Source organism: Capricornis sumatraensis, chromosome 2 (genome assembly GCF_032405125.1).
Source record: "Capricornis sumatraensis isolate serow.1 chromosome 2, serow.2, whole genome shotgun sequence".
Taxonomy (NCBI): domain Eukaryota; kingdom Metazoa; phylum Chordata; class Mammalia; order Artiodactyla; family Bovidae; genus Capricornis; species Capricornis sumatraensis.
In genome coordinates, this window is record NC_091070.1 from 194,273,992 (window position 1) to 194,298,346 (window position 24,355).

At 43.2% G+C, this 24,355-nt stretch overlaps 1 protein-coding gene across 1 annotated transcript; it reads left to right on the forward strand.

The window, feature by feature from the left end:
* The first annotated feature begins 1,194 nt into the window (after positions 1–1,194).
* COA7 (cytochrome c oxidase assembly factor 7) lies at positions 1,195–19,890 on the forward strand. Its single transcript, XM_068966141.1, has 3 exons — positions 1,195–1,312; positions 4,045–4,185; positions 18,840–19,890. Exons 1-3 carry the CDS (start codon positions 1,207–1,209, stop codon positions 19,286–19,288), a joined length of 696 nt encoding a protein of 231 aa, XP_068822242.1. The 5' UTR covers positions 1,195–1,206; the 3' UTR covers positions 19,289–19,890.
* The last annotated feature ends 4,465 nt before the right edge of the window (positions 19,891–24,355 follow it).

Here is a 24,355-nt window from a genome sequence, read left to right on the forward strand (position 1 = left end):
TCCTTCTCCAGGGGATCTTCCCGACCCAGGGATCGAACCCAGGTCTCCGGCATTGCGGGCAGACGCTTTTAGGGATAGATTAATAGCTATAGCTGATGGGAAACCTCAGATCAAGCTCCACTGAAGGCTCTAAACAGGGACTGGCTGGGACTCAAAGATGAATAGGAACTATGTTTGGACAGCTCTCAGTCTAGGCTTTATGAAACCAATAATTCTGAGCAGGAGAAAAATAAAAAACCAGCTGAAGTTCCTCTCCTCTTTCCCATATCTTTGATATGTCCCTCTTTTATCTCATTCTTTTATTTTTAAAAAAATTTACGACACAGCAACGCTCACTTCCTGTGTGACCTTGGACAAGTTGCTTAACCTGTCTGTGCCTCCACTTCTTAATTGGCGAAATGAGGATAATAATGTGACCACAAGGTCACAGTGAGTGCCATGAGAATTAAAAGAGAATTATTTATCAAGCTCTTAGAATCTGGAACAAAGTTCAGCACTGTTTAAGCATTACCAGTCTAATTATAACTACTACAGCAGCCTTATTATAGCAGTCTTATTACTACAACCAGTACAGCTACAGTGTTCTAGTTATCACCTTCCATAGGTCACCATCCATTCTTTAGGTCATTCGGTCATTCATGTTGGAGGCAGTGGGTAGGTCTGGGAGGAAAGTAGAGATGTATCAGTCCTTTAATCGTGCTTGTACTGACTTATGAATACTACTAGTTTGTCCAGCCACACCTGGAACATAGTAGGTGCTCAAAATACAAAGGTCTTCCCCGCAGGTTCTTTAAAGGCAGTAACCATACTCCCTCAGCTGTTGTTAATACTAAAACCGAGCACTCGGTGACGCACGCTTAGGGAATACCGAATTAACGAATGTGATAAATGACCGCAGGCAGAGAAACATTAACACCACAGGGCTGGCACAAATATAAAGTGCTGCAGAAAGACTGCTACCGGCTTTACGTGTGGACTGACCAGAGGAAAACTTCGGACCGCCAAAGACTAACACCGTGAGGACAAACGACTTCCCAAAGTTCAGAACGCTCCGCCCTCCCAGCGCAGGGCTGAACGCGGACCTTGGCGGCACGCCCCTCCAAGGCCCCGCCCCTCCGCCGGCTCACGTGACCGTGGGGGCGGGAGGACGTGCGGCGCGGGCAGGGTCGGAGCGGCTGGGTGGTTTTAACTGGGCTGGTGAGCGCCATGGCTGGTTTGGTGGACTTTCAGGACGAGGAACAGGTGAAGTCCTTTCTGGAGAACATGGAAGTGGAGTGCAACTACCAGTGCTACCGCGAGAAGGACCCGGACGGTGAGCGCCGCCTGCAGAGCCTTAAGGACACGTGGGGGCTCCGGCCTCAGGGACGGGGACTGACGGGTCACTCGAGCGACCTCTGAGGGGATCTGGAAGGGGACGCGGGTGTCTGTGGGTCGCTGACTGCCGTGTGTGTGTGTGTGTGTGTGTGTGTGTGTGTGTGTGTGTTGGGAAGGGGCGGGTTGGGTTCCACGAGGACTTGCGGGGCACGCAGCGGGAGCATGCACTGGCCGCACTGAGCCCGGAGGCCTGGCGAGAAGGAAAAGAAGCGCTAGGGCATTTGGAGCAGAGAGAAAATGCTCTGTCCTCATGGAGCTTACGTTCTCGTGGAGGTTATTGGAAAATAAACCTAATAAATGAAGTAGTGTGTTAGAAGGTAGTAATTGGCAGTGGGAAAAAGAACTGACTGAGAGGTCTCAGCCGTTCAGGAGGGCAACTTTAAATTGAGTGGTCAGGGTGCATCATTGAGAAGGTAACATTTGAACAAAGTGTTGAAAAAAGTAAGGGAGGTGCATGCCAGGCAGAGGTACATGCCAGGCAGAGGTAAGGGCTAGTGAAAAGGCCCCGAGGCATGAATGTGCCCCGTGTGTTCTGGGAACATTGAGTTGACTTCAGTTGTGAGTGGTGATGTCCAGAAGGGGCCATCCAGAGCAGCCAGTACCTTTGGGTGGTTTTCTTCTTAGTGCTTTTTTCCCCCTTTTATTTATTTATATGGCTGCACCTGGTCTTAGTTGTGGCATGCAAACTCTTAATTGTCGCATCCGGAATCTAGTTCCTTGACCAAGGATCCAGCCTGGGCCCCCCTGCATTGGGAGCTCAGAGTCTTAGCCACTGGACCACCAGGGAAGTACCCATACTTTTAAAGAAAAAAAAAAAAGATATTGGCCCTGGCTTCTAATAGCTTGCACCCTTGCTCCAAGCTGACCAACTACACAGAGTTGCTCTGAAGTAGGATGGCTTAAAAGAATCCATGAGGTGCAGAATGGTTGGGGAATACTCCTGGAAGAGGTCAGGAAGAATAGGCTAGTAATGCTGATTAAATGGAGCGGAGGGAGTGAAGAAAATGCTCTTTGAGAAAATTGAAGTCAGAATGTAGTTAGAAATAAGATTGAGGAGGGTCCGACTTTGGGCCACAGTGTGTCAGATCTTGAATGCTGGGGTAAGCCATTTGAAAGCCTTTATTGTGTAGGCAGTGGAGAGCCATACATGTGTTTTTGTACCCTGGAGATACACTAAGCAGTGAAGGAAGGGTGGGTGGGCATATAAGAAGTGCAGGATGCTGCTCTCGAAGAGAGTCTGAGAGGAGGCAGTTTCTATAGCTGGTTCTGTAGTACTCTTCAAAATCATCATTTCTCAGCCAGATTACTGAAGTAACTTTCTAACTTGACTCTTCATTTGCACCCTAACTCCCTTAAATGTATTCTCTACTCATAAACTGATACTTAAATTTTAATTTGGTTATGTTATATACTAGATTTTCAGCTGACAGAAATAACACATTTTTGTCATTATCAGTGTTGGAGTGGGTCCCCTCACACTTGACTTCTTCCATATTCATCCAGATATATAAAAACATATTTATTAGAGTGACCTTTTAAAAATGCAAGTTGAATCATATCACTTCCCTTCATAAATCCTTCCAGTGGTTTGCCATTGACTTGGAATAAAATCCCAGTTTCTTCCTATCTAATGTAAGGCCCTCTGATTGGTCCCTGCCTTTTCCTCTTTTCCTGCCCCTCCTGGATCCAGCTACATTACACCTTATTTGTGTCAAGCTTAGTAACTTGTTTAAGTCTTTTTATGTACTGTTCCTTGTGCCCGAGTCTTTCTGTCTCCTTCCCATTTCATTGTCTTTAAATAGCTAGATCATTCTTGTTATTCACATCTCAGCTCACACATTGACGTCCTCAGTGGAGCCCTACCTGATTACCCAGTTTGTGTTAACCATTTCCCCCAAAATGCCCAACAAACTGTCATATCATCCTGTTTTATTTCACTGATGGTGTTTATTAAGGTTTAAATGCATCTTGTTAAGCTATTTATTTATTGTGTTTCCTCCTCTAGACTGTAACTTTTAGGAGGACAGGTGACTATATTCCCAGCAACTAAAGCAGTGTCTCGTATATTGTTGTAGATAGATGCTCTAATATTCACTGAATGAAAGTTAACAAGAGATGGGTGTTATTGTGGGTGAAGAAAAGGTACAGAGGGGAGAGGTGTTAAGGAGAGGCTTGCTGAAAATAGAGACTACCTAACTCCTTTGGTAGCTGCAGTTTCAACTCTTTCTTCATGTACCCAGCCTGGCCAAGGATTAAGGTATAGTCATCAAAGAACTGCTTCTTGCCACCATGAAGACTGGCCTCTTGACCCTTTTGGTTCTCCCTGTTTAAATGCTGAACTTCCTGAGAAGTTCCAAAGCTAGCAAACTTTCATCATTGAAGCCAGTGGATCTCTGGGCCTTGTTGACAGGGAATAGAAGGGCTGGTGAGTAGTAGAGCCAGTGTAGGGGCCAAGGTTTTCCCGGTTTATACATTGCTCAGTCCCAGGCTGAGGGCAGACAGTGCCATTTGTAGGAGTGGCTGAACATGCATTTTTTTGTGGTGAAGTCACCTTGCCACACCTCAGGAGGACAGAGGCTTGTCCTAAATAAAAGGCACATCCAGCCTAGCACACCTGGACCCTCCCCACTCCCCCAGACTTGAACGACAGCTTTTGCCCTTTCCTCACAGGTTGCTATCGGCTGGTGGACTACTTGGAAGGGATCCAGAAGAATTTTGATGAGGCTGCCAAGGTGTTGAAGTTCAACTGTGAAGACAACAAACACAGTGATAGCTGCTACAAACTGGGGACCTATTATGTGACTGGGAAAGGTAAGGAGAGGCCTGCTTTCTTTGGTCCTTATCATCGATGGTAGTGGAGAGGCCACAGTGTGAGGCTCATACTGAGGTCTCTTTACAGATGGGTCTTCACGGGCATTGGGGAAGCATGCTGTAGGAAAATTTGGAGTCAAGAGTTCAGCAAAGTGCTGGAGGGAAGAGCATAGCCTTTCAAGTTAGGCAGACCTTGTGTGTGCTAGTCATGTCCAACTTTGTGACCCCATGGACTGTAGCCCAGCAGGCTCCTCTGTCCATGGGATTTCCCAGGCAAGAATTTTGGAGCACGTTGCCATTTCCTTCTCAAGGGGATCTTCCTGATCCAGGGATCAAACTGACATCTCCTGCATTGGCAGGCAGATTATTTTATCACTGAGCCACCTGGGGAATCCCTTAGGCAGACCTTCAGTTAAGTTTAGTCACTCAGTCCTGTTCGACTCTTTGCGACCCCGTGAATTGCAGCACGCCAGGCCTCCCTGTCCATCACCAACTCCCAGAGTTCACCCAAACTCATGTCCATCGAGTCGAAGCTGCCATCCAGCCATCTCATCCCCTGTCGTCCCTTTCTCCTCCTGCCCCCAATCCCTCCCAGTATCAGGGTCTTTTCCAATGAGTCAACTCTTCACATGAGGTGGCCAAAGTTTTGGAGTTTCAGCTTTAGCATCAGTCCTTCCAAAGAACACCCAGGACTGATCTCCTTCAGAATGAACTGGTTGGATCTCCTTGCAGTCCAAGGGACTCTCAAGAGTCTTCTCCAACACCACAGTTCAAAAGCATCAATTCTTCAGTGCTCAGCTTTCTTCACAGTCCAACTCTCACATCCATACATGACCACTGGAAAAACCATAGCTTTGACTAGACAGACCTTTGTTGGCAAAGTAATGTCTCTGCTTTTGAATATGCTATCTAGGTTGGTCATAACTTTCCTTCCAAGGAGTAAGCATCTTAATTTCATGGCTGCAGTCACCATCTGCAGTGAGTTTTGGAGCCCCCCCAAAAAATAACTCTATTGTTCTATTGTTTTCCTCTATTTCTTTGCACTGATCACTGAGGTAGGCTTTCTTATCTCTCTTTGCTATTCTTTGGAACTCTGCATTCAGATGCTTATATCTTTCCTTTTCTCCTTTGCTTTTTGCTTCTCTTCTTTTCACAGCTATTTCTAAGGCCTCCCCAGACAGCCATTTTGCTTTTTTGCATTTTCTTTCTATGGTCTTGATCCCTGTCTCCTGTACAATGTCATGTACCTCTGTCCATAGTTCATCAGGCACTCTATCTATCAGATCTAGTCCCTTAAATCTATTTCTCACTTCCACTGTATAATCATAAGGGATTTGATTTAGGTCATACCTGAATGGTCTAGTGGTTTTCCCTCCTTTCTTCAATTTAAGTCTGAATTTGGCAATAAGGAGTTCATGATCTGAGCCACAGTCAGCTCCCGGTCTTGTTTTTGCTGACAGTATAGAGCGTCTCCATCTTTGGTTGCAAAGAATATAATCAATCTGATTTCGATGTTGACCATCTGGTGATGTCCATGTGTAGAGTCTTCTCTTGTGTTGTTGGAAGAGGGTGTTTGCTATGACCAGTGCGTTCTCTTGGCAAAACTCTTGCCCCAAAGCCTTTGCCCTGATTCATTCTGTACTCCAAGGCCAAATTTGCCTGTTACTCCAGGTGTTTCTTGACTTCCTACTTTTGCATTCCAGTCCCCTATAATGAAAAGGACATCTTTTTTGGGTGTCAGTTCTAAAAGGTCTTGTAGGTCTTCATAGAACTGTTCAACTTCAGCTTCTTCAGTGTTACTTGGTTGGGGCATAGGCTTGGATTACTGTGATATTGAATGGTTTGCCTTGGAAACGAACAGAGATCATTCTGTCATTTTTGAGATTGTATCCAAGTACTGCATTTCGGACTCTCTTGTTGACCATGATGGCTACTCCATTTCTTCTAAGGGATACCTGCCTGCAGTAGTAGATATAATGGTCATCTGAGTTAAATTCACCCATTCTAGTCCATTTTAGTTCTCTGATTCCTAGAATGTCGACGTTCACTCTTGCCATCTCCTGTTTGACCACGTCCAATTTGCTTTGATTCGTGGACCTGACATTCCAGGTTCCTATGCAATATTGCTCTTTACAGCATCCTACCTTGCTTCTATCACCAGTCTCATCCACAACTGGGTATTGCTTTTGCTTTGGCTCCATCCCTTCATTCTTTCTGGAGTTATTTCTCCACTGATCTCCAGTAGCATATTGGGCACCTACTGACCTAGGGAGTTCCTCTTTCAGTATCCTATCATTTTGCCTTTTCATACTATTCATGGGGTTCTCAAGGCAAGAATACTGAAGTGGTTTGCCTTTCCCTTCCCCAGTGGACCACATTCTGGCAGACCTCTCCACCATGACCTGCCCGTCTTGGGTGGCCCCTCAGGGCATGGCTTAGTTTCATTGAGTTAGACAAGGCTGTTGTCTGTGATTAGATTGGCTAGTTTTCTGTGATTATGGTTTGTGTGTCTGCCCTCTGATGCCTCTCGCAAGTAAGACAGACCTACTGTCTTACTTGGGTTTCTCTTACCCTGGACATGGGGTATCTCTTCAGGGCTGCTCCAGCAAAGTGCAGCCACTGCACCTAACCTTGGACGAGGGGTATCTCCTCACTGCTGCCCCTCCTGACCTTGAACATGGAGTAGCTCCTCTTGGCCCTCCTGTGCCTGCACAGCCACCGCTCCTTGGACATGGGGTTGCAGACCTTAGGGAATGTTAACTCTGTAGTCACGTTAACTCTGTGTATCAGTTATATCACCTGTAAAATGGAGAAAAAACAATACTTTCTTCATAGGTCTTTGTGAAGATTAAATAGGGTAATGTAGGTAACGGTATCAGCATGTGCCTGGCGCAGAAGAAGGGACTAGTAATCAATTCCTTTCCATCTGTCTTTTCTCCTCATGCCTTAATTACAGTTGATACTGAGTAGTATTTAAGTTGCATTGTGTTGCGTGCATGCTCATCATGTCCGACTCTTTATAGCCCCACAGGCTGTAGTCTACCAGGCTCCCCTGTCCATGCGATTTTTCGAGACAAGAATATTGGAGTGGGTTGCCGTTTCCTAATCTAAAGGATCTTCCCGACCCAGGGATTGAACTCACATCTCTTGTGTCTCCTGTATTGGCAGGCAGAGTCTTTATTCTGTGCCTCCTAGGAGTTACCTATTGCTAAATAACAAATTATCCCAACAAACCTATTATTTCAGATAGTTTCTTTGGATCAGGAATTTGGGAGTAGTGAGCCTTGTGCCTCAGAGTCTCTCAATTAGGCTGCAGTCAAGACACAAGCCAGGGAACTGGGCTGTAGTCTCTTGAAGGCTTGACTGGAACTAGAATCTTCAGTCCTAAACTGGCTCACTCACTTGGCTGTGAAGGCTTCCATTCTTTGCCAGCTGTTGTCAAGAGACCTTGGTTCTTTGTGACATGGATCTCTTCATGGGCTACTTGTATGTCCTCGTGACATGGCATTTGGCTTCCTCCAGAGTGAGTGATCCAAAAGAAGGAGCAAGATGGAATCCACAGTGTCTTTTATAACCTACTCTTGGAAGTCACATGCTTTTCATTCCTATCCCATTCTGCTTATTTGAAGTGAGTCAGTAAGTTTAGCCTGCACTAATTGGAGAGAACTAAAATTCTACCTCTTGAAAGGACTATCAAGAATTTATGGGCATATTTGAAAACCACCACAAGTTGGGAATATAACCTAAGACAGGCAGCTCTTTTTTTTGCTGACTAGTTCATGAGCTTTTTGAGGATGATATAATTCATTCATTGCTTGTTCCTAGTGCCCAGTGAAGCCTGGTTAGAAGGACAATCAGTGAAAGTTTGAAGAGGATGCCTTTTTTAAATCTCTGGAACTTGGTGGACTATTTCTGCCTTCACATGTAACATATTGTCTGTGGTAGTCTCAAATTTGAAGAAAGTTTAGCAATAACAGGAATATAAAGTTCCTTTGCTTAAGCAGAGGGGCATTTCTTTAGCCCATTTTCATTAATTTATGATTTGTAAGTAATATATAGCTGCATTATTATTTTTTTTCAATCTGTGTGCCAACAGTAGCAGTTTAGTTAAATAATGTTACTTCCATAACTAGAATGTTATTTAACCCATTAAAAAAGAATGTTTCTAAATAGTTTTTGTTGATATCAGGAAGAGTTTATAATATAATATTCAATGAAGAAAGCTGAACACAAAATTATGTGTGAACTCAGCTGTACGATATAGTGTGGAAAAATAAAAATGTTCCTAGCTGTTAGTTTCTGAATATATGTCATGTTTATATTATAGTTTATTATATTTTTAATAAGGACTTTTGTTGTTGTTCAGTCACTCAGTCATCTCTGACTCTTTTGACCCCATGGACTGCAGCACGCCAGGCTTCCCTGTCTTTCATTATCTCCCAGAGCTTGCTCAAACTCATGTCCATTGAGTCGGTGATGCCACCCAACCATCTTGTCCTCTGTTGTCCCCTTCTCCTCCTGCCTTCAACCTTTCCCAGCATCAGGGTCTTTTCCAGTGAGTCAGCTTTTCGCAAAAAGTGGCCAAATTGTTGGAACTTCAGCATCAGCATCAGTCAGCCTCCAATGAATATTCAGGATTGATATCCTTTAGAATTGACTGGTTTGATCTCCTTGCAGTCCGAAGGACTCTCAAGAGTCTTCTCGAACACCACAGTCAAAAACATCAGTTCTTCAGCATTCAGCCTTCTTTATGATCCAACTCCCACTTCCAGACATGACTACTGGAAAAACCATAGTTTTGACTAGATGGACCTTTGTCAGCAAAGTAATATCTCTGCTTTTTAATATGTTGTCTAGGTTGGTCATAGCTTCTCTTCCAAGGAGCAAGCATCTTTTAATTTCATGGCTGAAGTCACCATCTGCAGTGATTTTGGAGCCCAAGAAGATAAAGTCTCTCACTGTTTCCACTGCTTCCCCATCTACTTCCCATGAAGTGATGGGACCGGATGCCATGATCTTTGTGTTTTGAATGTTGAGTTTTAAGCCAGCTTTTTCACTCTCCTCTTTTACCTTCATAAAGAGGCTCTTTAGTTCGTCTTTGCTTTCTGCCATAGGGTGGTGTCATCTGCATATCTGAGGTTATTGATATTTCTAGCAATCTTGATTTCAGCTTGTGCTTCATCCAGTCTGGCATTTCATATGGTGTACTCTGCATATGATTGTACTTCGTCTACATATGACTCGTCTGCCTGCCTGCATATGCTTCACCTTCATATGCTTGTGCTTCACCCAGTCTGGCATTTCGCATGATGTACTCTGCATAAAGCAAAATGATTGTCTGAAGAGGCCTTACAGATAGCTGAGGAAGTAAGAGAAGCTAAAGGCAAAGGAGAAAAGGAAAGAGATACCCATTTGAATGCAGAGTTCCAAGGAATAGCAAGGAGAGATAAGAAAGCCTTCCTCAGAATATATTTTTCCATCCTCTCACTTTCAGTCTGTATGTGTCTTTAGGTCTGAAGTGGGTTTCTTGTAGACAGTGTATATATGGGTCTTGTTTTTGTATCCATTCAGCCAGTCTGTGTCTTTTGGTTGGAGCATTTAATCCATTTACATTTAAAGTAATTATTGATATATATGTTCCTATTGCCACTTTCTTAATTGTTTGGGGTTGATTTTGTAGATCTTTTTCTTCTCTTGTATTTCTTGACTATATAAGTCCCTTTAACATTTGTTGTAAAGCTGGTTTGGTGGTACTGAATTCTCTTAACTTTTGTTTGTCTGAAAAGCTTTTTATTTCTCCATCAGTTTTGGATGAGATCCTTGCTGGGTACAGTAATCTTGGTTGTAGATTTTTCCCTTTCAGTACTTTAAATATATCCTGCCATTCCCTTCTGGCCTGCAGAGTTTCTGTTGAAAGATGAGCTGTTAAACATATGGGGTTTCCCTTGTATGTTACTTGTTGCTTTTTCCTTGCTGCTTTTAATAGTCTTTCTTTGTGTTTAGTCTTTGTTAGTTTGATTAGTATGTGTCCTGGATGTTTCTCCTTGGGTTTATCATGTATGGGACTCTTCGCGCCTGTTGGACTTGATTGACTATTTCGTTTTCCATGTTGGGGAAATTTTCAACTCTAATCTCTTCAAAACTTTTCTCATACCCTTTCTCTTTCTCTTCTTCTTCTGGGACCTCTATAATTCAAGTATTGGTACATTTGATATTGTCCCAGAGGTCTCTGAGACTGTCCTCAGTTCTTTTCATTCCTTTACTTTTTTTCATTCTGCCTTTTAGAAGTTATTTCCACCATTTTATCTTCCAGCTCACTGATTCGTTTTTCTCCCTCAGATATTTTGCTATTGATTCCTTCTAGAGTATTTTTAATTTCAGTAATTGTGTTGTTTGTCTCTGCATGTTTATTCTTTGATTGTTCTAGGTCTTTGTTAATTGATTCTTGCGTTTTCTCCATTTTGTTTTCAAGATTTTTGATCATCTTGACTGTCATTATTCTGAATTCTTTTTCAGATAGTTTGCCTGTTTCCTTTCATTTATTTGGACTTCTGTGTTTCTAGTTTGTTCCTTCATTTATGTAGTATTTCTCTGCCTTTTCATTTTTTTTTTTTAAACTTACTGTTTGAGGTCTCCCTTTCTCAGGCGTCAAGGTTGAATTCTTTCTTCTTTTTGGTTTCTTTCCTCCTCAGGTTGGTCCAGAGGTTTGTGTAAGCTTCGTATAGGGTGAGATTTGTGCTGAGTTTTTTTTTTTTCCTCTCTGATAGGCAAGACTGTGTGAGGTAGTAATCCTGTCTGCTGATGATTAGGTTTGTATTTTTCTTTTGTTGTTTGGATGAACCATCCTGCACAGGGTGCTACTGGTGGTTGGGTGATGTCGGATCTTGTATTCAAGTGGCTTCCTTTGTGTGAGTTCTCACTGTTTGATGCCTCCTGGGGAGAAGGATGGCACCCCACTCTAGTACTCTTGCCTGGAAAATCCCGGGCTGCAGGCCATGGGGTCGCTAAGGGTCGAACACGACTGAGCGACTTCACTTTCACTTTTCACTTTCACGCACTGGAGAAGGAAATGCAACCCACTCCAGTGTTCTTGCCTGGAGAATCTCAGGGATGGGGGAGCCTGGTGGGCTGCTGTCCATGGGTTTGCACAGAGTTGGACATGACTGAAGTGACTTAGCAGCAGTAGCAGCAGGATTAGTTCTCTGGTAGTCTAGGGTCTTGGAATCAGTGCTCCTACTCCAAAGGCTCAGAGCTTGATCTCTGGTCAGGAACGAAGATTCTAGAAATGATTATGGCATTAAGTGAGATTAAAGCAGATATCCAGTAATCAGAAACCAAACAAATGGAAATTACAAAATCAGGCAAATAATAATTAAAATAATGGCATATACACGTATACATATACACTGCTGAGCAAAGTCAAAACAGTCCAACAAAAATAAAGTACAGTTGATTGACTTGGCGAACAAAGGAACAAATTTAACTAAAGCACAAACCGGAAAACAAAACTAAAGCAAGTGGGGAATAAAGCAATGAAAACAAAACTAACAAATATGTTGAGAGGAAAGGAAAGGAAAGAAAGAATAGATATGCAAAGTCAAAAAGAGGTAGATAAAGAAGATTTATATACATTAAAGATTAACTGCAAGAGGAAAAGAACAGTAGGAAAAGCAAACAAAGGAATAAACTTAGAAAAAATAATAATAGGTTTAAAAAATTAAAATTAAAAACAAGAAAAGAAAAAAAGGAAGATTCCACAGAACTGACTTCCCTGGTGGCTCAGGTGGTAAAGCGTCTGTTTACAGTGCGGGAGACCTGAGTTCGATCCCTGGGTTGGGAATTTCCCTGGAGAAGGAAAAGGCAACTCACTCCAGTACTCTTGCCTAGAAAATCCCATGGACAGAGGAGCCTGGTGTCCATGGGGTCGCAAATGGTCGGACACAACTGAGCGACTTCACTTTCACTTTGAATGTAGAGGCAGAGGTTTATAACAACAATAAAAAATGTGACAGAGAAAAATCTCAAAAGCTTAATTAGATTTCATAGTGCCAAAGGAGAAAAGGAAAGATATTCCCATTTGAATGCAGAGTTCCAAAGGCAAGGAGAGATAAGAAAGCCTTTCTCAGCGATCAATGCAAAGAAGTAGAGGAAAACAACAGAATGGAAAAGACTAGAGATCTCTTCAAGAAAATTAGAGATACCAAGGGAACATTTCATGCAAAGATGGGCTCGATAAAGGACAGAAATGGTATGGAGCTAACAGAAGCAAAAGATATTAAGAAAAGGTGGCAAGAATACACAGAAGAACTGTGCAAAAAAGATCTTCATGACCAAGATAATCATGATGCTGTGATCACTCAGCTGAGCCAGACATCCTAGAATGTGAAGTCAAGTGGGCCTTAGAAAGCATCACTACAAACAAAGCTAGTGGAGGTGATGGAATTCCAGTTGAACTATTTCAAATCCTGAAAGATGATACTGTGAAAGTGCTGCACTCAATATGCCAGCACATTTGGGAAACTCAGCAGTGGCCACAGAACTGGAAAAGGCCAGTTTTCATTCCAATCCGAAAGAAAGGCAATGCCAAAGAATGCTCAAACTACTGCACAACTGCACTCATCTCACACGCTAGTAAAGTAATGCTCAAAATTCTCCAAGCCAGGCTTCAGCAATACGTGAAACGTGAACTCCCAGATGTTCAAGCTGGTTTTAGAAAAGGCAGAGAAACCAGAAATCAAACTGCCAACATCCTCTGGATCATGGAAAAAGCAAGAGAGGTCCAGAAAAACATCTATTTCTGCTTTATTGACTATGCCAAAGCCTTTGACTGTGTGGATCACAATAAACTGGAAAATTCTGAAAGAGATGGGAATACCAGACCACCTGACCTGCCTCTTGAGAAACCTATATGCAGGTCAGGAAGCAACAGTTAGAACTGGACATGGAACAACAGACTGGTTCCAAATAGGAAAGGGAGTACGTCAAGGCTGTATATTGTCACCCTGCTTATTTAACTTCTATGCAGAGTACATCATGAAAAACACTGGGCTGGAAGAGGCACAAGCTGGAATCAGGATTGCTGGGAGAAATATCAATGACCTCAGATATGCAGATGACACCACCCTTATGGCAGAAAGTGAAGAGGAGCTAAAGAGCCTCTTGATGAAAGTGAAAGAGGAGAGTGAAAAGGTTGGCTTCAAGCTCAACATTCAGAAAACTAAGATCATGGCATCTGGTCCCATCACTTCATGGGAAGTAGATTGGGAAACAGTGGAAGCAGGGTCAGACTATTTTTGGGGGCTCCAAAATCACTGCAGATGGTGACTGCAGCCATGAAATTAAAAGACACTTACTCCTTAGAAGAAAAGTTATGACCAACCTAGGGAGCATATTCAAAAGCAGAGACGTTACTTTGCCAACAAAGGTCCAACCAGTCAAAGCTATGGTTTTTCCAGTGGTCATGTATGGATGTGAGAGTTGGACTGTGAAGAAAGCTGAGCGCCGAAGAATTGATGCTTTTGAACTGTGGTACTGGAGAAGACTCTTGAGAGTCCCTTGGACTGCAAGGCGATCCAACCAGTCCGTTGTAAAGGAGATCAGTCCTGGGTGTTCTTTGGAAGGAATGACGCTAAAACTGAAACTCCAGTACTTTGGACACCTCATGCGAAGAGTTGACTCATTGGAAAAGACTCTGATGCTGGGAGGGATTGAGGGCAGGAGGAGAAGGGGATGACAGAGGATGAGATGGCTGGATGGCATCACCAACTCGATGGACATGAGTTTGAGTAAACCCTGGGAGCTGATGGACAGGGAGGCCTGGCGTGCTGGGATTCATGGGGTTGCAAAGAGTCAAACACAACTGAGCGACTGAACTGACTGAACTGAAATGAACTGACCACAGAGGGAGGAAAAAAGAAAAAAAAAATCTTTTTAATCCAAAGAATCTACAGAACAAGTCAAAGCATAAGAATAATAAATGTTTATCTTGAGTCACTATTGTCAGAGTCCTTTCCCTCGCTGGAAGTCACAGTCCACCTCACCTCCCTAGGATGCCTTCCAACACTGCACTGATCTCTGGATCTGCTCTGGGACAGCTCAGATTCTAATCTGGTCCTACTCCTGTGTGTTCTTGCCTCCAATGTCCACAGCTATCAGAACTAGTACATTTTCTTTTGTGGGACCTCTCAGTGACCTTTTATATATTCCATAGACACAGAGTCTGCCAAGTTGATCGTGTGGATTTAATCTGCAGCTTGTACAGCTGATGGGAGGGTTTTGGGTGTTCTTCCTTATCCATACTGCTCCTGGGTTTCAACTGTGGTTTTATTTCCACCTCTGCATGTGGGTCGTCCACTGGGATTTGCTCCTGAGGCTGCCCTAGAGGATTTGGGTTTGTACTTGTGAGGGCCAGGTGTGGAGGTTGGTACAGCTTTTGGGTTGCAGGGGTTCTGACAGCACCAAGTATTCAGGGGAGTTGGCAGCTAGGGCAGCAGGAAATATAGTGCTCTAGAAGGGTATGGCAACCAGTATTGGCCAATACGTTCCAGTATTTTTGCCTGGAGAACCCCCCTCCCTGACAGAGAACACCGGCAGGCCACAGTTTATAGGGTCTGAAAGAGTCAGACATAACTGAAGCAACCCTGCATGCATAAATGCAAGACTCTTTTTGCCTGTGGCAGCTCTGCCCCGGTGGGAGTTGAGCGTGAAGGTGGTGCAGCTGCTTGGCTTGTGGGGACCCTGGCGGCGCCAAGTGTGCAGGGACATGGACTGCCTCAGCTGCAGGAGTTATCGCCTTATCAGAACTTTTTTCTAAGCCTCTTGTAGCTGGCGATCAGAAGGCCTCTTTGGCCAGTCTTTCTGCATAGCTCTGCCCATTCAGGTGCTTAGAGGACTCCCTTGCCTGGGGTCGTTCTCTGTTATTCCACGCATCAGGCACTTAAAGGGGCACCCTGGGTGGGGTCCTGCCCTGTAGTTCAGTGCATCAGGCATTTGATCGGCCAGCCTGTCTATTGTTCAGCTGCAGATGCTGGCCTATGGAGAGAAGCTATGGTGATGGCTCCACCCCGCTATGTGTGACTCAGCAGTATTCCATGCTTCCATGGCTGCCCAGCTTTCCTCTACAGGCATATCCCACCGCAGTCTCCTCCCTCACATCCTCTCAATCCATCTCTCCACAGTCAACAGCAGCCCTGCCCTGGGGTTGCTCCACAGTCCCTAAACTCCAGCTCCCAGCCACTGTGCTTTCCAGGGGACCTGCATCCCTGTCTGGAGTATGTATGGCTGTGGCAGGACTATCTGATTCTCATTCCATTTAGGCTGCCACAGATCAGCTGTTTCACTTTCAGCCTTAAATGTTTCATCTCTGGCTCAGACAAGTGACCCGATGTGGGGCTTGGACCCTTGCTTCAGTTTCCCCACCACCAAGGGCAGGTCCAGTCCTACTGACACTCCAGTTTTCCCTGCATTCCTTCTCCTACCAAGTTTTGCATAGTTCTATATATTATTTTCCTCTGGTCAGGTACTCCTGTCCACTCTCAGCTGGTGTTCTGTATGCATTTCTGTGTCTGAAGGTGTATTCCTGATGTATCCATGGAGAGATGTATTCCACATCCATCTACTCCTCTACCATCTTGTTCTTCCATGAGATTCTTAATTGTTTTCTCTCAAATTATTACACCCCTGTTGTCTTTCAGTTTAGCAAGTGGTGTCTCTCCCTACTGAGTAGCTCATGACCAGTTTGTCTTTCAAATATATCATCTCTTCTTTTCCTGCTACTATATTTATTCAAGCTACCTTTCTTTCCTGCATCATTAATTCAGGTCTCTAATCATCTTTCCATAAAGCAACTGAAATGAACTTTTAAGGATATAAACCATGGGTTCCACAATATATATGAAGCAACTGTTTTTAGACATTGGAAGATAACTCAGTGCAGTAGTGTGATCCCTGAGAAAAGGGGAACACACAGGATGAGCCCCAGGCTTTGGCTTTCTGCCTGGAGGTACTTTTCAGACTAGGCAGAAAGAGTAGATTATGGTATTCTTGCTGAATGGATGAGGCATAGGTCAGAGTTTCTGGCCACTGAGGCTGCTGGAGGATCAGGCCTCAGAAGGATCAGGCTGATTTACCAGTGAATAGTTAACCTGCCAGAACAAAACTCAGCAGTCTTTGGTAAAAGATGAGAGATTTATGTGATGTGAAGAGAAACCAGAGTATAGTAGGTAAGGGAATACAACAAAACCCAGAGTGAATAAAATATTATCTACAATGTCCAGGAATAAGGAATTACTAAAGAAAGAAAAAAAATCAGTCAATAGAGACAGACCCAGATGTGACAGGAATGTTGGAATTAACAGTCAAAATATTTTTTAAACAAGGAAATAAATATGTTAAAGAATTTAAACAAAAGATGGACACAATGAATGAACAGATGGGCAATCGCATCAGAGAAACTGAAACTATTAAGAATCAAACAAACTCCTATGATTGAAAAATATAATATTTGAAATGAAAAATTTACTGGATAGGCTTAACAACAAATAGAACACTTCAAAAGGAAATAAACAGTGAATCTGAAAGATCAGTGAACTTAGAGGATTGTAGATGTTCTCTTAAACTGAAGCACTGAGACAAAAAAAGCAGAAAAATTCCCCAACCCTCAGAATCTCAACCTGTAGGGTTCAGTGTCCCTTAATCTAACACAGCATGTATTGGAGCCCAGAAAGAAAATAGATTGGTACAGAAAAAAAAATTGGAAGAAATAGTAGTATAAATTGGTGGAGCCAGGACTGGAGCCTCAGTTTTCTGCCTGCAGAGCTCAGGCTTCATTAACCTCTGTTTCCTGTATCTCCCTGAGTTGAAATAACATATCTAACAAAACGTAGAAGGCAGGAGAAGAGAGGTGGGGAGAAGTAGGAGAATTCCCCTTTTATACTTGTGAGTGAATACTGTCTGAAATTTGGTTAAAACAAAATAAAAATGGAATCCTCTGGCAGTCCAGTGGTTAGGACTCTGTGCTTCTGCTGCAGAGGCCACCATGAAACACCCTGCCACACCAGCCCCTTGCCCCTCCCAAAAAAACCCGGTAACTTTAACCTTTAAATATTTTTAATAATCTATAACTCTAGGGCCTCATTTAGGAAATTTCTCTGTTGAAGAAATACTCATTTGAAGTTAGCAGTTTCTTCATTTTCACTTGTTTGTCATAATAAATGCAAATAAAATAAAAGTTAATTTTTTTATTTACAAGTAGCATGTGTAATCTGGTTTTCCAAAGTGCAGTTGATCCTCAAACAACACAGGTTTGAATGATGCAGGTTCACTTCCATGTGGATTTTTTCAACAATAAATACAATAGTAGTGCTTCGTGATTTCTGTCCCCTGTTGGTTTAGTCTGTGGGTGCACAGGAGCACATTTAGGGAAGGTTGCTGCTGCTGCTGCTAAGTCACTTCAGTCATGTCCGACTCTGTGCGACCCCATAGACAGCAGCCCACCAGGCTCCCCTGTCCCTGGGACTATTCTCGGATTTTTGGGTCATGGAGAGTGGGTGTCCCTCACAGCTTTCAAGAGTCAACTATACTTCTATCTAGCTGTCCATTCAGCCAGCCAACATTTAATTCAAACACATACTACAAAGATGACTGGAATGGTGTTCTCTTAATGATGTTTTTTTCCTAAGTGGTGTATTTGGGATGACTTCTTTAAAAACTAATGTTGAGATATGTTTCTCTTTTTTTTTTAGGAATGAGGGATTTTGAGAATAGGGGATTTGAAATGTTCTGTTAAAACAAAAAAAGAAAAAAGCAGGCCCTGTCACCACCTCTGCTTAAAATGATCCATTAGCAGTTCTCCATTGCTCTGAGGTTAAAGTACAAGGTCCTTAAGAAGACCCATCAGACCCTGCGTGAGCTGGCCCCTGCCTGCCTCACCACCCTTCCTTAGTGATTTCTGAGTTCTAGCACCTGGGCTCCTTTTCTCTTTGTATTCTGTTCCTGCTGCTGGAAACAGTTTTCTTTGCCATTTTTTCCCCACTCCATATTTTTCTTTTCATTCTTTTTTCCATTATTTCACAGCTCAAATGTCACTTCTTTGGAGAAACTTTCCTTTACCTCACCTCTCAGTTCAGAGCCTTGATCATTCTCAGCATCCTGTATTCTTTCTCCATATGCTTGTCACACTTAGAATCATACATTTACTTGTGTGGTGTTTAATGTCTGTTTTATTAGACCACAAAATTCACAAGGGCAGGGTCATTATCTTTTTATTCCTTAGAACCCAGCATAGTAATTGGCAATTAATATATATTCAGTATATATTTAAATTAACAAACATTTGGCGAAGTGCTTATAAGATGCCATGATCTTGCTCTTATCCCCAGAGGTAAATATCATTTACCAATAAGGACAAAGCTAAGGCTGAGAAACTAATCATTTTACACTTTTTACCTGTTTGGGCTTCCTTATAAGATACCATTTGAGCAGAAGATTCCATGGCTGAAAAAGCTGTAAGGTCTGTGTACTATAACAGGCCATCGTCTTTTCATGCTGCCTTAGCTCAAAGTATATATACTTTATTTGGGAATTGCTTCCTGACTTTGACCTGAGACATTGAGGTTCTGTTCTGGCTTGGATTGACTTTTTTTCTTTCTTCCCAGGTGGACTATCCCAGGACCTGAAAGCTGCTTCCAGCTGCTTTCTGATGGCATGTGAGAAGCCAGGAAAGAAGTCCACTGAAGCATGCCACAATGTTGGTCTCCTGGCACATGATGGACAGGTCAATGAGGATGGCCAGCCCAATCTGGAGAGGGCCAGAGACTACTACACAAGGGCCTGTGATGGCAACTATGCTGCTAGCTGTTTCAACCTCAGTGCCATGTTCCTGCAGGGTGCCCCCAGCTTTCCCAAGGACATGGGCCTGGCATGCAAATACTCAATGAAAGCCTGTGACTTGGGCCATGTCTGGGCCTGTGCTAATGCCAGCCGCATGTACAAGCTTGGGGATGGTGTTGATAAGGACGAAGCGAAGGCTGAGGAACTAAAAAATCGGGCCCGGCAGCTGCACAAAGAACAGCAGAAAAATGTCCAGCCTTTAACGTTTGGGTAGGGTGGCCCACCCTCCCGTGCTACAGACAGGTTGATGCTGGTACCTCCTATTTCTTATGGAGCCCTTGAAGGTCGACTTGCTGGAGAAGAAAGACTTGGTGTTTAAAATCAGTAACTGGGTGATATTAGCAATGGGTGATTACATAGACCCATTGCTCCCCAGTGTCACCTGCTCAGACGTAGTCTGAAATGTTTATTTTGGTCAATATTTGTTTATCTGTGTGATCCAAATTTATAAGATCTTGGTTCTCAAACTCTTTTCCTGTTCTGTGAAAAATAGCAAACTAATGAGCCATAAAGATTGTGGGGGTGGGAAGGAGAGAGCAGGAAACTGGAAAAATTAGCCACAGGCCTGAAGGAATCACCATCATCACCATTATTTTAGTTGGGAGAGCTTATAAAATCAAAATATCTTGATTTACATAATAGCGGGTTTAAGGAGGTAAGAACAGTTAAATAGTTAGGACTGCCACCTGCTGACTTCTGTAATCATTGGTGTGGGCTGATTTTTTGTTTTTAGAGTCAGATTATTCAATAAATTCAGAGATTGGGAGTTATGTGTGATGTAAAGATAAAGGTCATAGGCTTCTGAGTTGCTTAAGAGGGTATAACAGAAAACATGGAGACATTCACATGTTAAAAATAACATCCTCAGGCCATTCATTTGGTACTGTTAATAAAATAACTTACTTAACCTAGGAATTTGTAAGGAAGGGATTTATGATACATTTTGCCCCTCAGAACTGAACCTTTTTCACTGTTCCTGTGAATAAACTAGCCTTGTCTAACTCAATGAAACTAAGCCATGCCCTGAGGGGCCACCCAACACTGGCGGGCATGGTGGAGAGGTCTGACAGAATGTGGTCCACTGGAGAAGGAAATGGCAAACCACTTCAGTATTCTTGTCTTGAGAACCCCATGAACAGTATGAAAAGGCAAAATGATAGGATACTGAAAGAGGAACTCCCCAGGTCAGTAGGTGCCCAATATGCTACTGGAGATCAGTGGAAAAATAACTCCAGAAAGAATGAAGGGATGGAGCCAAAGCAAAAGCAATACCCAGTTGTGGATGTGACTGGTGATAGAAGCAAGGTAGGATGCTGTAGAGAGCAATATTGCATAGGAACCTGGAATGTCAGGTCCATGAATCAAGGCAAACTGGACGTGGTCAAACAGGAGATGGCAAGAGTGAACGTCGACATTCTAGGAATCAGCAAACTAAAATGGACTAGAATGGGTGAATTTAACTCAGATGACCATTATATCTACTACTGCGGGCAGGAATCCCTTAGAAGAAATGGAGTAGCCATCATGGTCAACAAAAGAGTCTGAAATGCAATACTTGGATACAATCTCAAAAATGACAGAATGATCTCTGTTCGTTTCCAAGGTGAACCATTCAGTATCACAGTAATCCAAGTCTATGCCCCAGCCAGTAATGCTGAAGAAGCTGAAGTTGAACGGTTCTATGAAGACCTACAAGACCTTTTAGAATTGACACCCAAAAAAGATGTCCTTTTCATTATAGGGGACTGGAATGCAAAAGTAGAAGTCAAGAAACACCTAGAGTAACAGGCAAATTTGGCCTTGGAGTACAGAATGAAGCCAGGCAAAGGCTAACAGTTCTGCCAAGAGAATGTACTGATCATAGCAAACACCCTCTTTGAACAACACAAGAGAAGACTCTACACATGGACATCACCAGATGGTCAACACTGAAATCAGATTGATTATATTCTTTGCAGCCAAAGATGGAGAAACTCTATACAGTCAACAAAAACAAGACCAGGAGGTGACTGTGGCTCAGATCATGAACTCCTTATTACCAAATTCAGACTTAAATTGAAGAAAGCAGGGAAAACCACTAGACCATTTAGGTATGACCTAAATCAAATCCCTTATGATTATACAGTGGAAGTGAGAAATAGATTTAAGGGACTAGATCTGATAGAGTGCCTGATGAACTATGGATGGAGGTTCACGACATTGTACAGGAGACAGGGATCAAGACCATCCCCATGGAAAAGAAATGCAAAAAAGCAAAATGGCTGTCTGAGGAGGCCTTAAAAATAGCTGTGAAAAGAGGAGAAGTGAAAAGCAAAGGAGAAAAGGAAAGATATAAGCATCTGAATGCAGAGTTCCAAAGAATAGCAAGAAGAGATAAGAAAGCCTTCCTCAGTGATCAATGTAAAGAAATAGAGGAAAAGAACAGAATGGGAAAGACTAGAGATCTTTTCAAGAAAATTAGAGACACCAAGGGAAGATTTCATGCAAAGATGGGCTCGATAAAGGACAGAAATGATATGGACCTAACAGAAGCAGAAGATATTAAGAAGAGGTGGCAAGGATACACAGAAGAACTGTACAAAAAAGATCTTCACAACCAAGATAATCACGATCTGTGATCACTCACCTAGAGCCAGACATCCTGCAATGTGAAGTCAAGTGGGCCTTAGAAAGCATCACTACAAACAAAGCTAGTGGAGGTGATGGAATTCCAGTTGAGCTATTTCAAATCCTGAAAGATGATGCTGTCAAAGTGCTGCACTCAATATGCCAGCACATTTGGAAAACTCAGCAGTGGCCACAGGACTGGGAAAGGCCAGCTTTCATTCCAATTCCAAAGAAAGGCAATGCCAAAGAATGCTCAAATTAACCCACAATTGCACTCATCTCACACGCTAGTAAAGTAATGCTCAAAATTCTCCAAGCCAGGCTTCAGCAATATGTGAAATGTGAACTCCCAGATGTTCAAGCTGGTTTTAGAAAAGGCAGAGGAACCAGAGATCAAATTGCCAACATCTGCTGGATCATCGAAAAAGCAAGAGAGTTCCAGAAAAACATCTATTTCTGCTTTATTGACTATGCCAAAGCCTTTGACTGTGTGGATCACAATAAACTGGAAAATTCTGAAAGAGATGGGAATACCAGACCACCTGACCTGCCTCTTGAGAAACCTATATGCAGGTCAGGAAGCAAGAGTTAGAACTGGACATGGAAAGACAGACTGGTTCCAAATAGGAAAAGGAGTACATCAAGGCTGTATATTGTCAACCCTGCTTATTTAACTTCTATGCAGAGTACATCATGAAAAACACTCGGCTAGAAGAGGCACAAGCTGGAATCAAGATTGCCAGGAGTAATATCAATGACCTCAGATATGCAGATGACACCGCCCTTATGGCAGAAAGTGAAAAGGAACTAAAAAGCCTCTTGATGAAAGTGAAAGTGGAGAGTGAAAACGTTGGCTTAAAGCTCAACATTCAGAAAATGAAGATCATGGCATCTGGTACCATCACTTCATGGGAAACAGATGGGGAAACAGTGTCAGACTTTATTTTTCTGGGCTCCAAAATCACTGCAGATGAAAATGACTGCAGCCATGAAAATAAAAGATGCTTGCTCCTTGGAAGAAAAGTTATGACCAACTTAGCATATTCAAAAGCAGAGACTACTTTGCCGACTAAGGTCCGTCTAGTCAAGGCTCTGGTTTTTCCTGTGGTCATGTATGGATGTGAGAGTTGGACTGTGAAGAAAGCTGAGTACAAGACTCTTGAGAGTCCCTTGGACTGCAAGGAGATCCAACCAGTACATTCTGACGGAGATCAGCCCTGGGATTTCTTTGGAAGGAATGATGCTGAAGCTGAAACTCCAGTACCTTGGCCACCTCATGCGAAGAGTTGACTCATTGGAAAAGACTCTGATGCTGGGAGGGATTGAGGGCAGGAGGAGAAGGGGACAACAGAGGATGAGATGGCTGGACGGCATCACTGACTCGATGCATGTGAGTCTGAGTGAACTCCGGGAGTTGGTGATGGACAGGGAGGCCTGGTGTGCTGCGATTCATGAGGTCACAGAGTCGGACACGACTGAGCGACTGAACTGAACTGAACTGATTGGTTAGTACATGCCTGCTAAGTCACTTCAGTCGTGTCCGACTCTCTATTACCCTAGGAGCTGTATCCCCCTAGGCTTCTCTGTCTATGGGTATTGTCCAGGCAAGAATACTGGAGTGGGTGGCCATGCCCTACTCCAGGCATAAGAGACGTGGGTTCTATCCCTGGGGGATCTTCCTGACCCAAGGATTGAACCTGAGTCTCTTGTATCTCCTGCACTGGCAGCTGGGCCCTTTACCACTAGTTCCACTTGATAAGCCCTGATTGATTAGTAGTTTGTGGTATTCTCTCCAGATTCTTGGTAGGGTAGAAATGATTTTCTTTGTGGTGGTTCAGCCTTTTAAGAATATTTGCTTTTTCTATTATCTTCCTTACTTGACACTAGGGGGCGAGCTTGTCATTTTTCTGCAGATGACATGATCCTTATTTCTGTCATCACTTAAGGTTAGGGGTTTCAGTTTTGCAGCTGTTTTAGAAGAAAGGCATGCTGTATGAAGGTACTTGTAAGCACAGCATGCTTGTTTCTCAAGCTGATATAAGAGAGAGACTTTCCCAAGAGCAGAGAAGCTTTAAAGAGTGACTTCAGTTTTAAAATATAAAGTAATTTCTGTTGTGGTGTAGACCAACAAGCGTATAAAGAATTCTCAACATCACCAGTCATTCAGTTCAGTCAGTTCAGTGGATCAGTCGTGTCCGACTATTTACGACCCCATGAACTGCAGCACGCCAGGCCTCCCTGTCCATCACCAACTCCCAGAGTTCACCCAAATTCATGTCCATCGAGTTGGTGATGCCATCCAGCCATCTCATCCTCTGTCGTCCCCTTCTCCTCCTGCCCTCAATCCCTCCCAGCATCAGAGTCTTCTCCAATGAGTCAACTCTTCACAGCAGGTGGCCAGAGTATTGGAGTTTCAGCTTTAGCATCATTCCTTCCAAACAAATCCCAGGACTGATCTCCTTTAGAATAGGTTGGTTGGATCACCTTGCAGTCCAAGGGACTCTCAAGAGTCTTCTCCAACACCACAGTTCAAAAGCATCAATTCTTCAGTGATCAGCTTTCTTCACAGTCCAACTCTCACATCCATATATGACCACTGGTAAAACCATAGCCTTGACTAGACGGACCTTTGTTGGCAAAGTAATGTCTCTGCTTTTGAATATGCTCCCTAGGT

Excerpts from the sequence above, each read along its gene's own strand:
- COA7 (XM_068966141.1), top strand. The coding sequence starts at position 1,207 with ATGGCTGGTTTGGTGGACTTTCAGGACGAGGAACAGGTGAAGTCCTTT. Across the intron at positions 1,313-4,044 it reads CCGCGAGAAGGACCCGGACG|GTTGCTATCGGCTGGTGGAC; the intron begins GTGAGCGCCGCC and ends CTTTCCTCACAG. Across the intron at positions 4,186-18,839 it reads CTATTATGTGACTGGGAAAG|GTGGACTATCCCAGGACCTG; the intron begins GTAAGGAGAGGC and ends CTTTCTTCCCAG.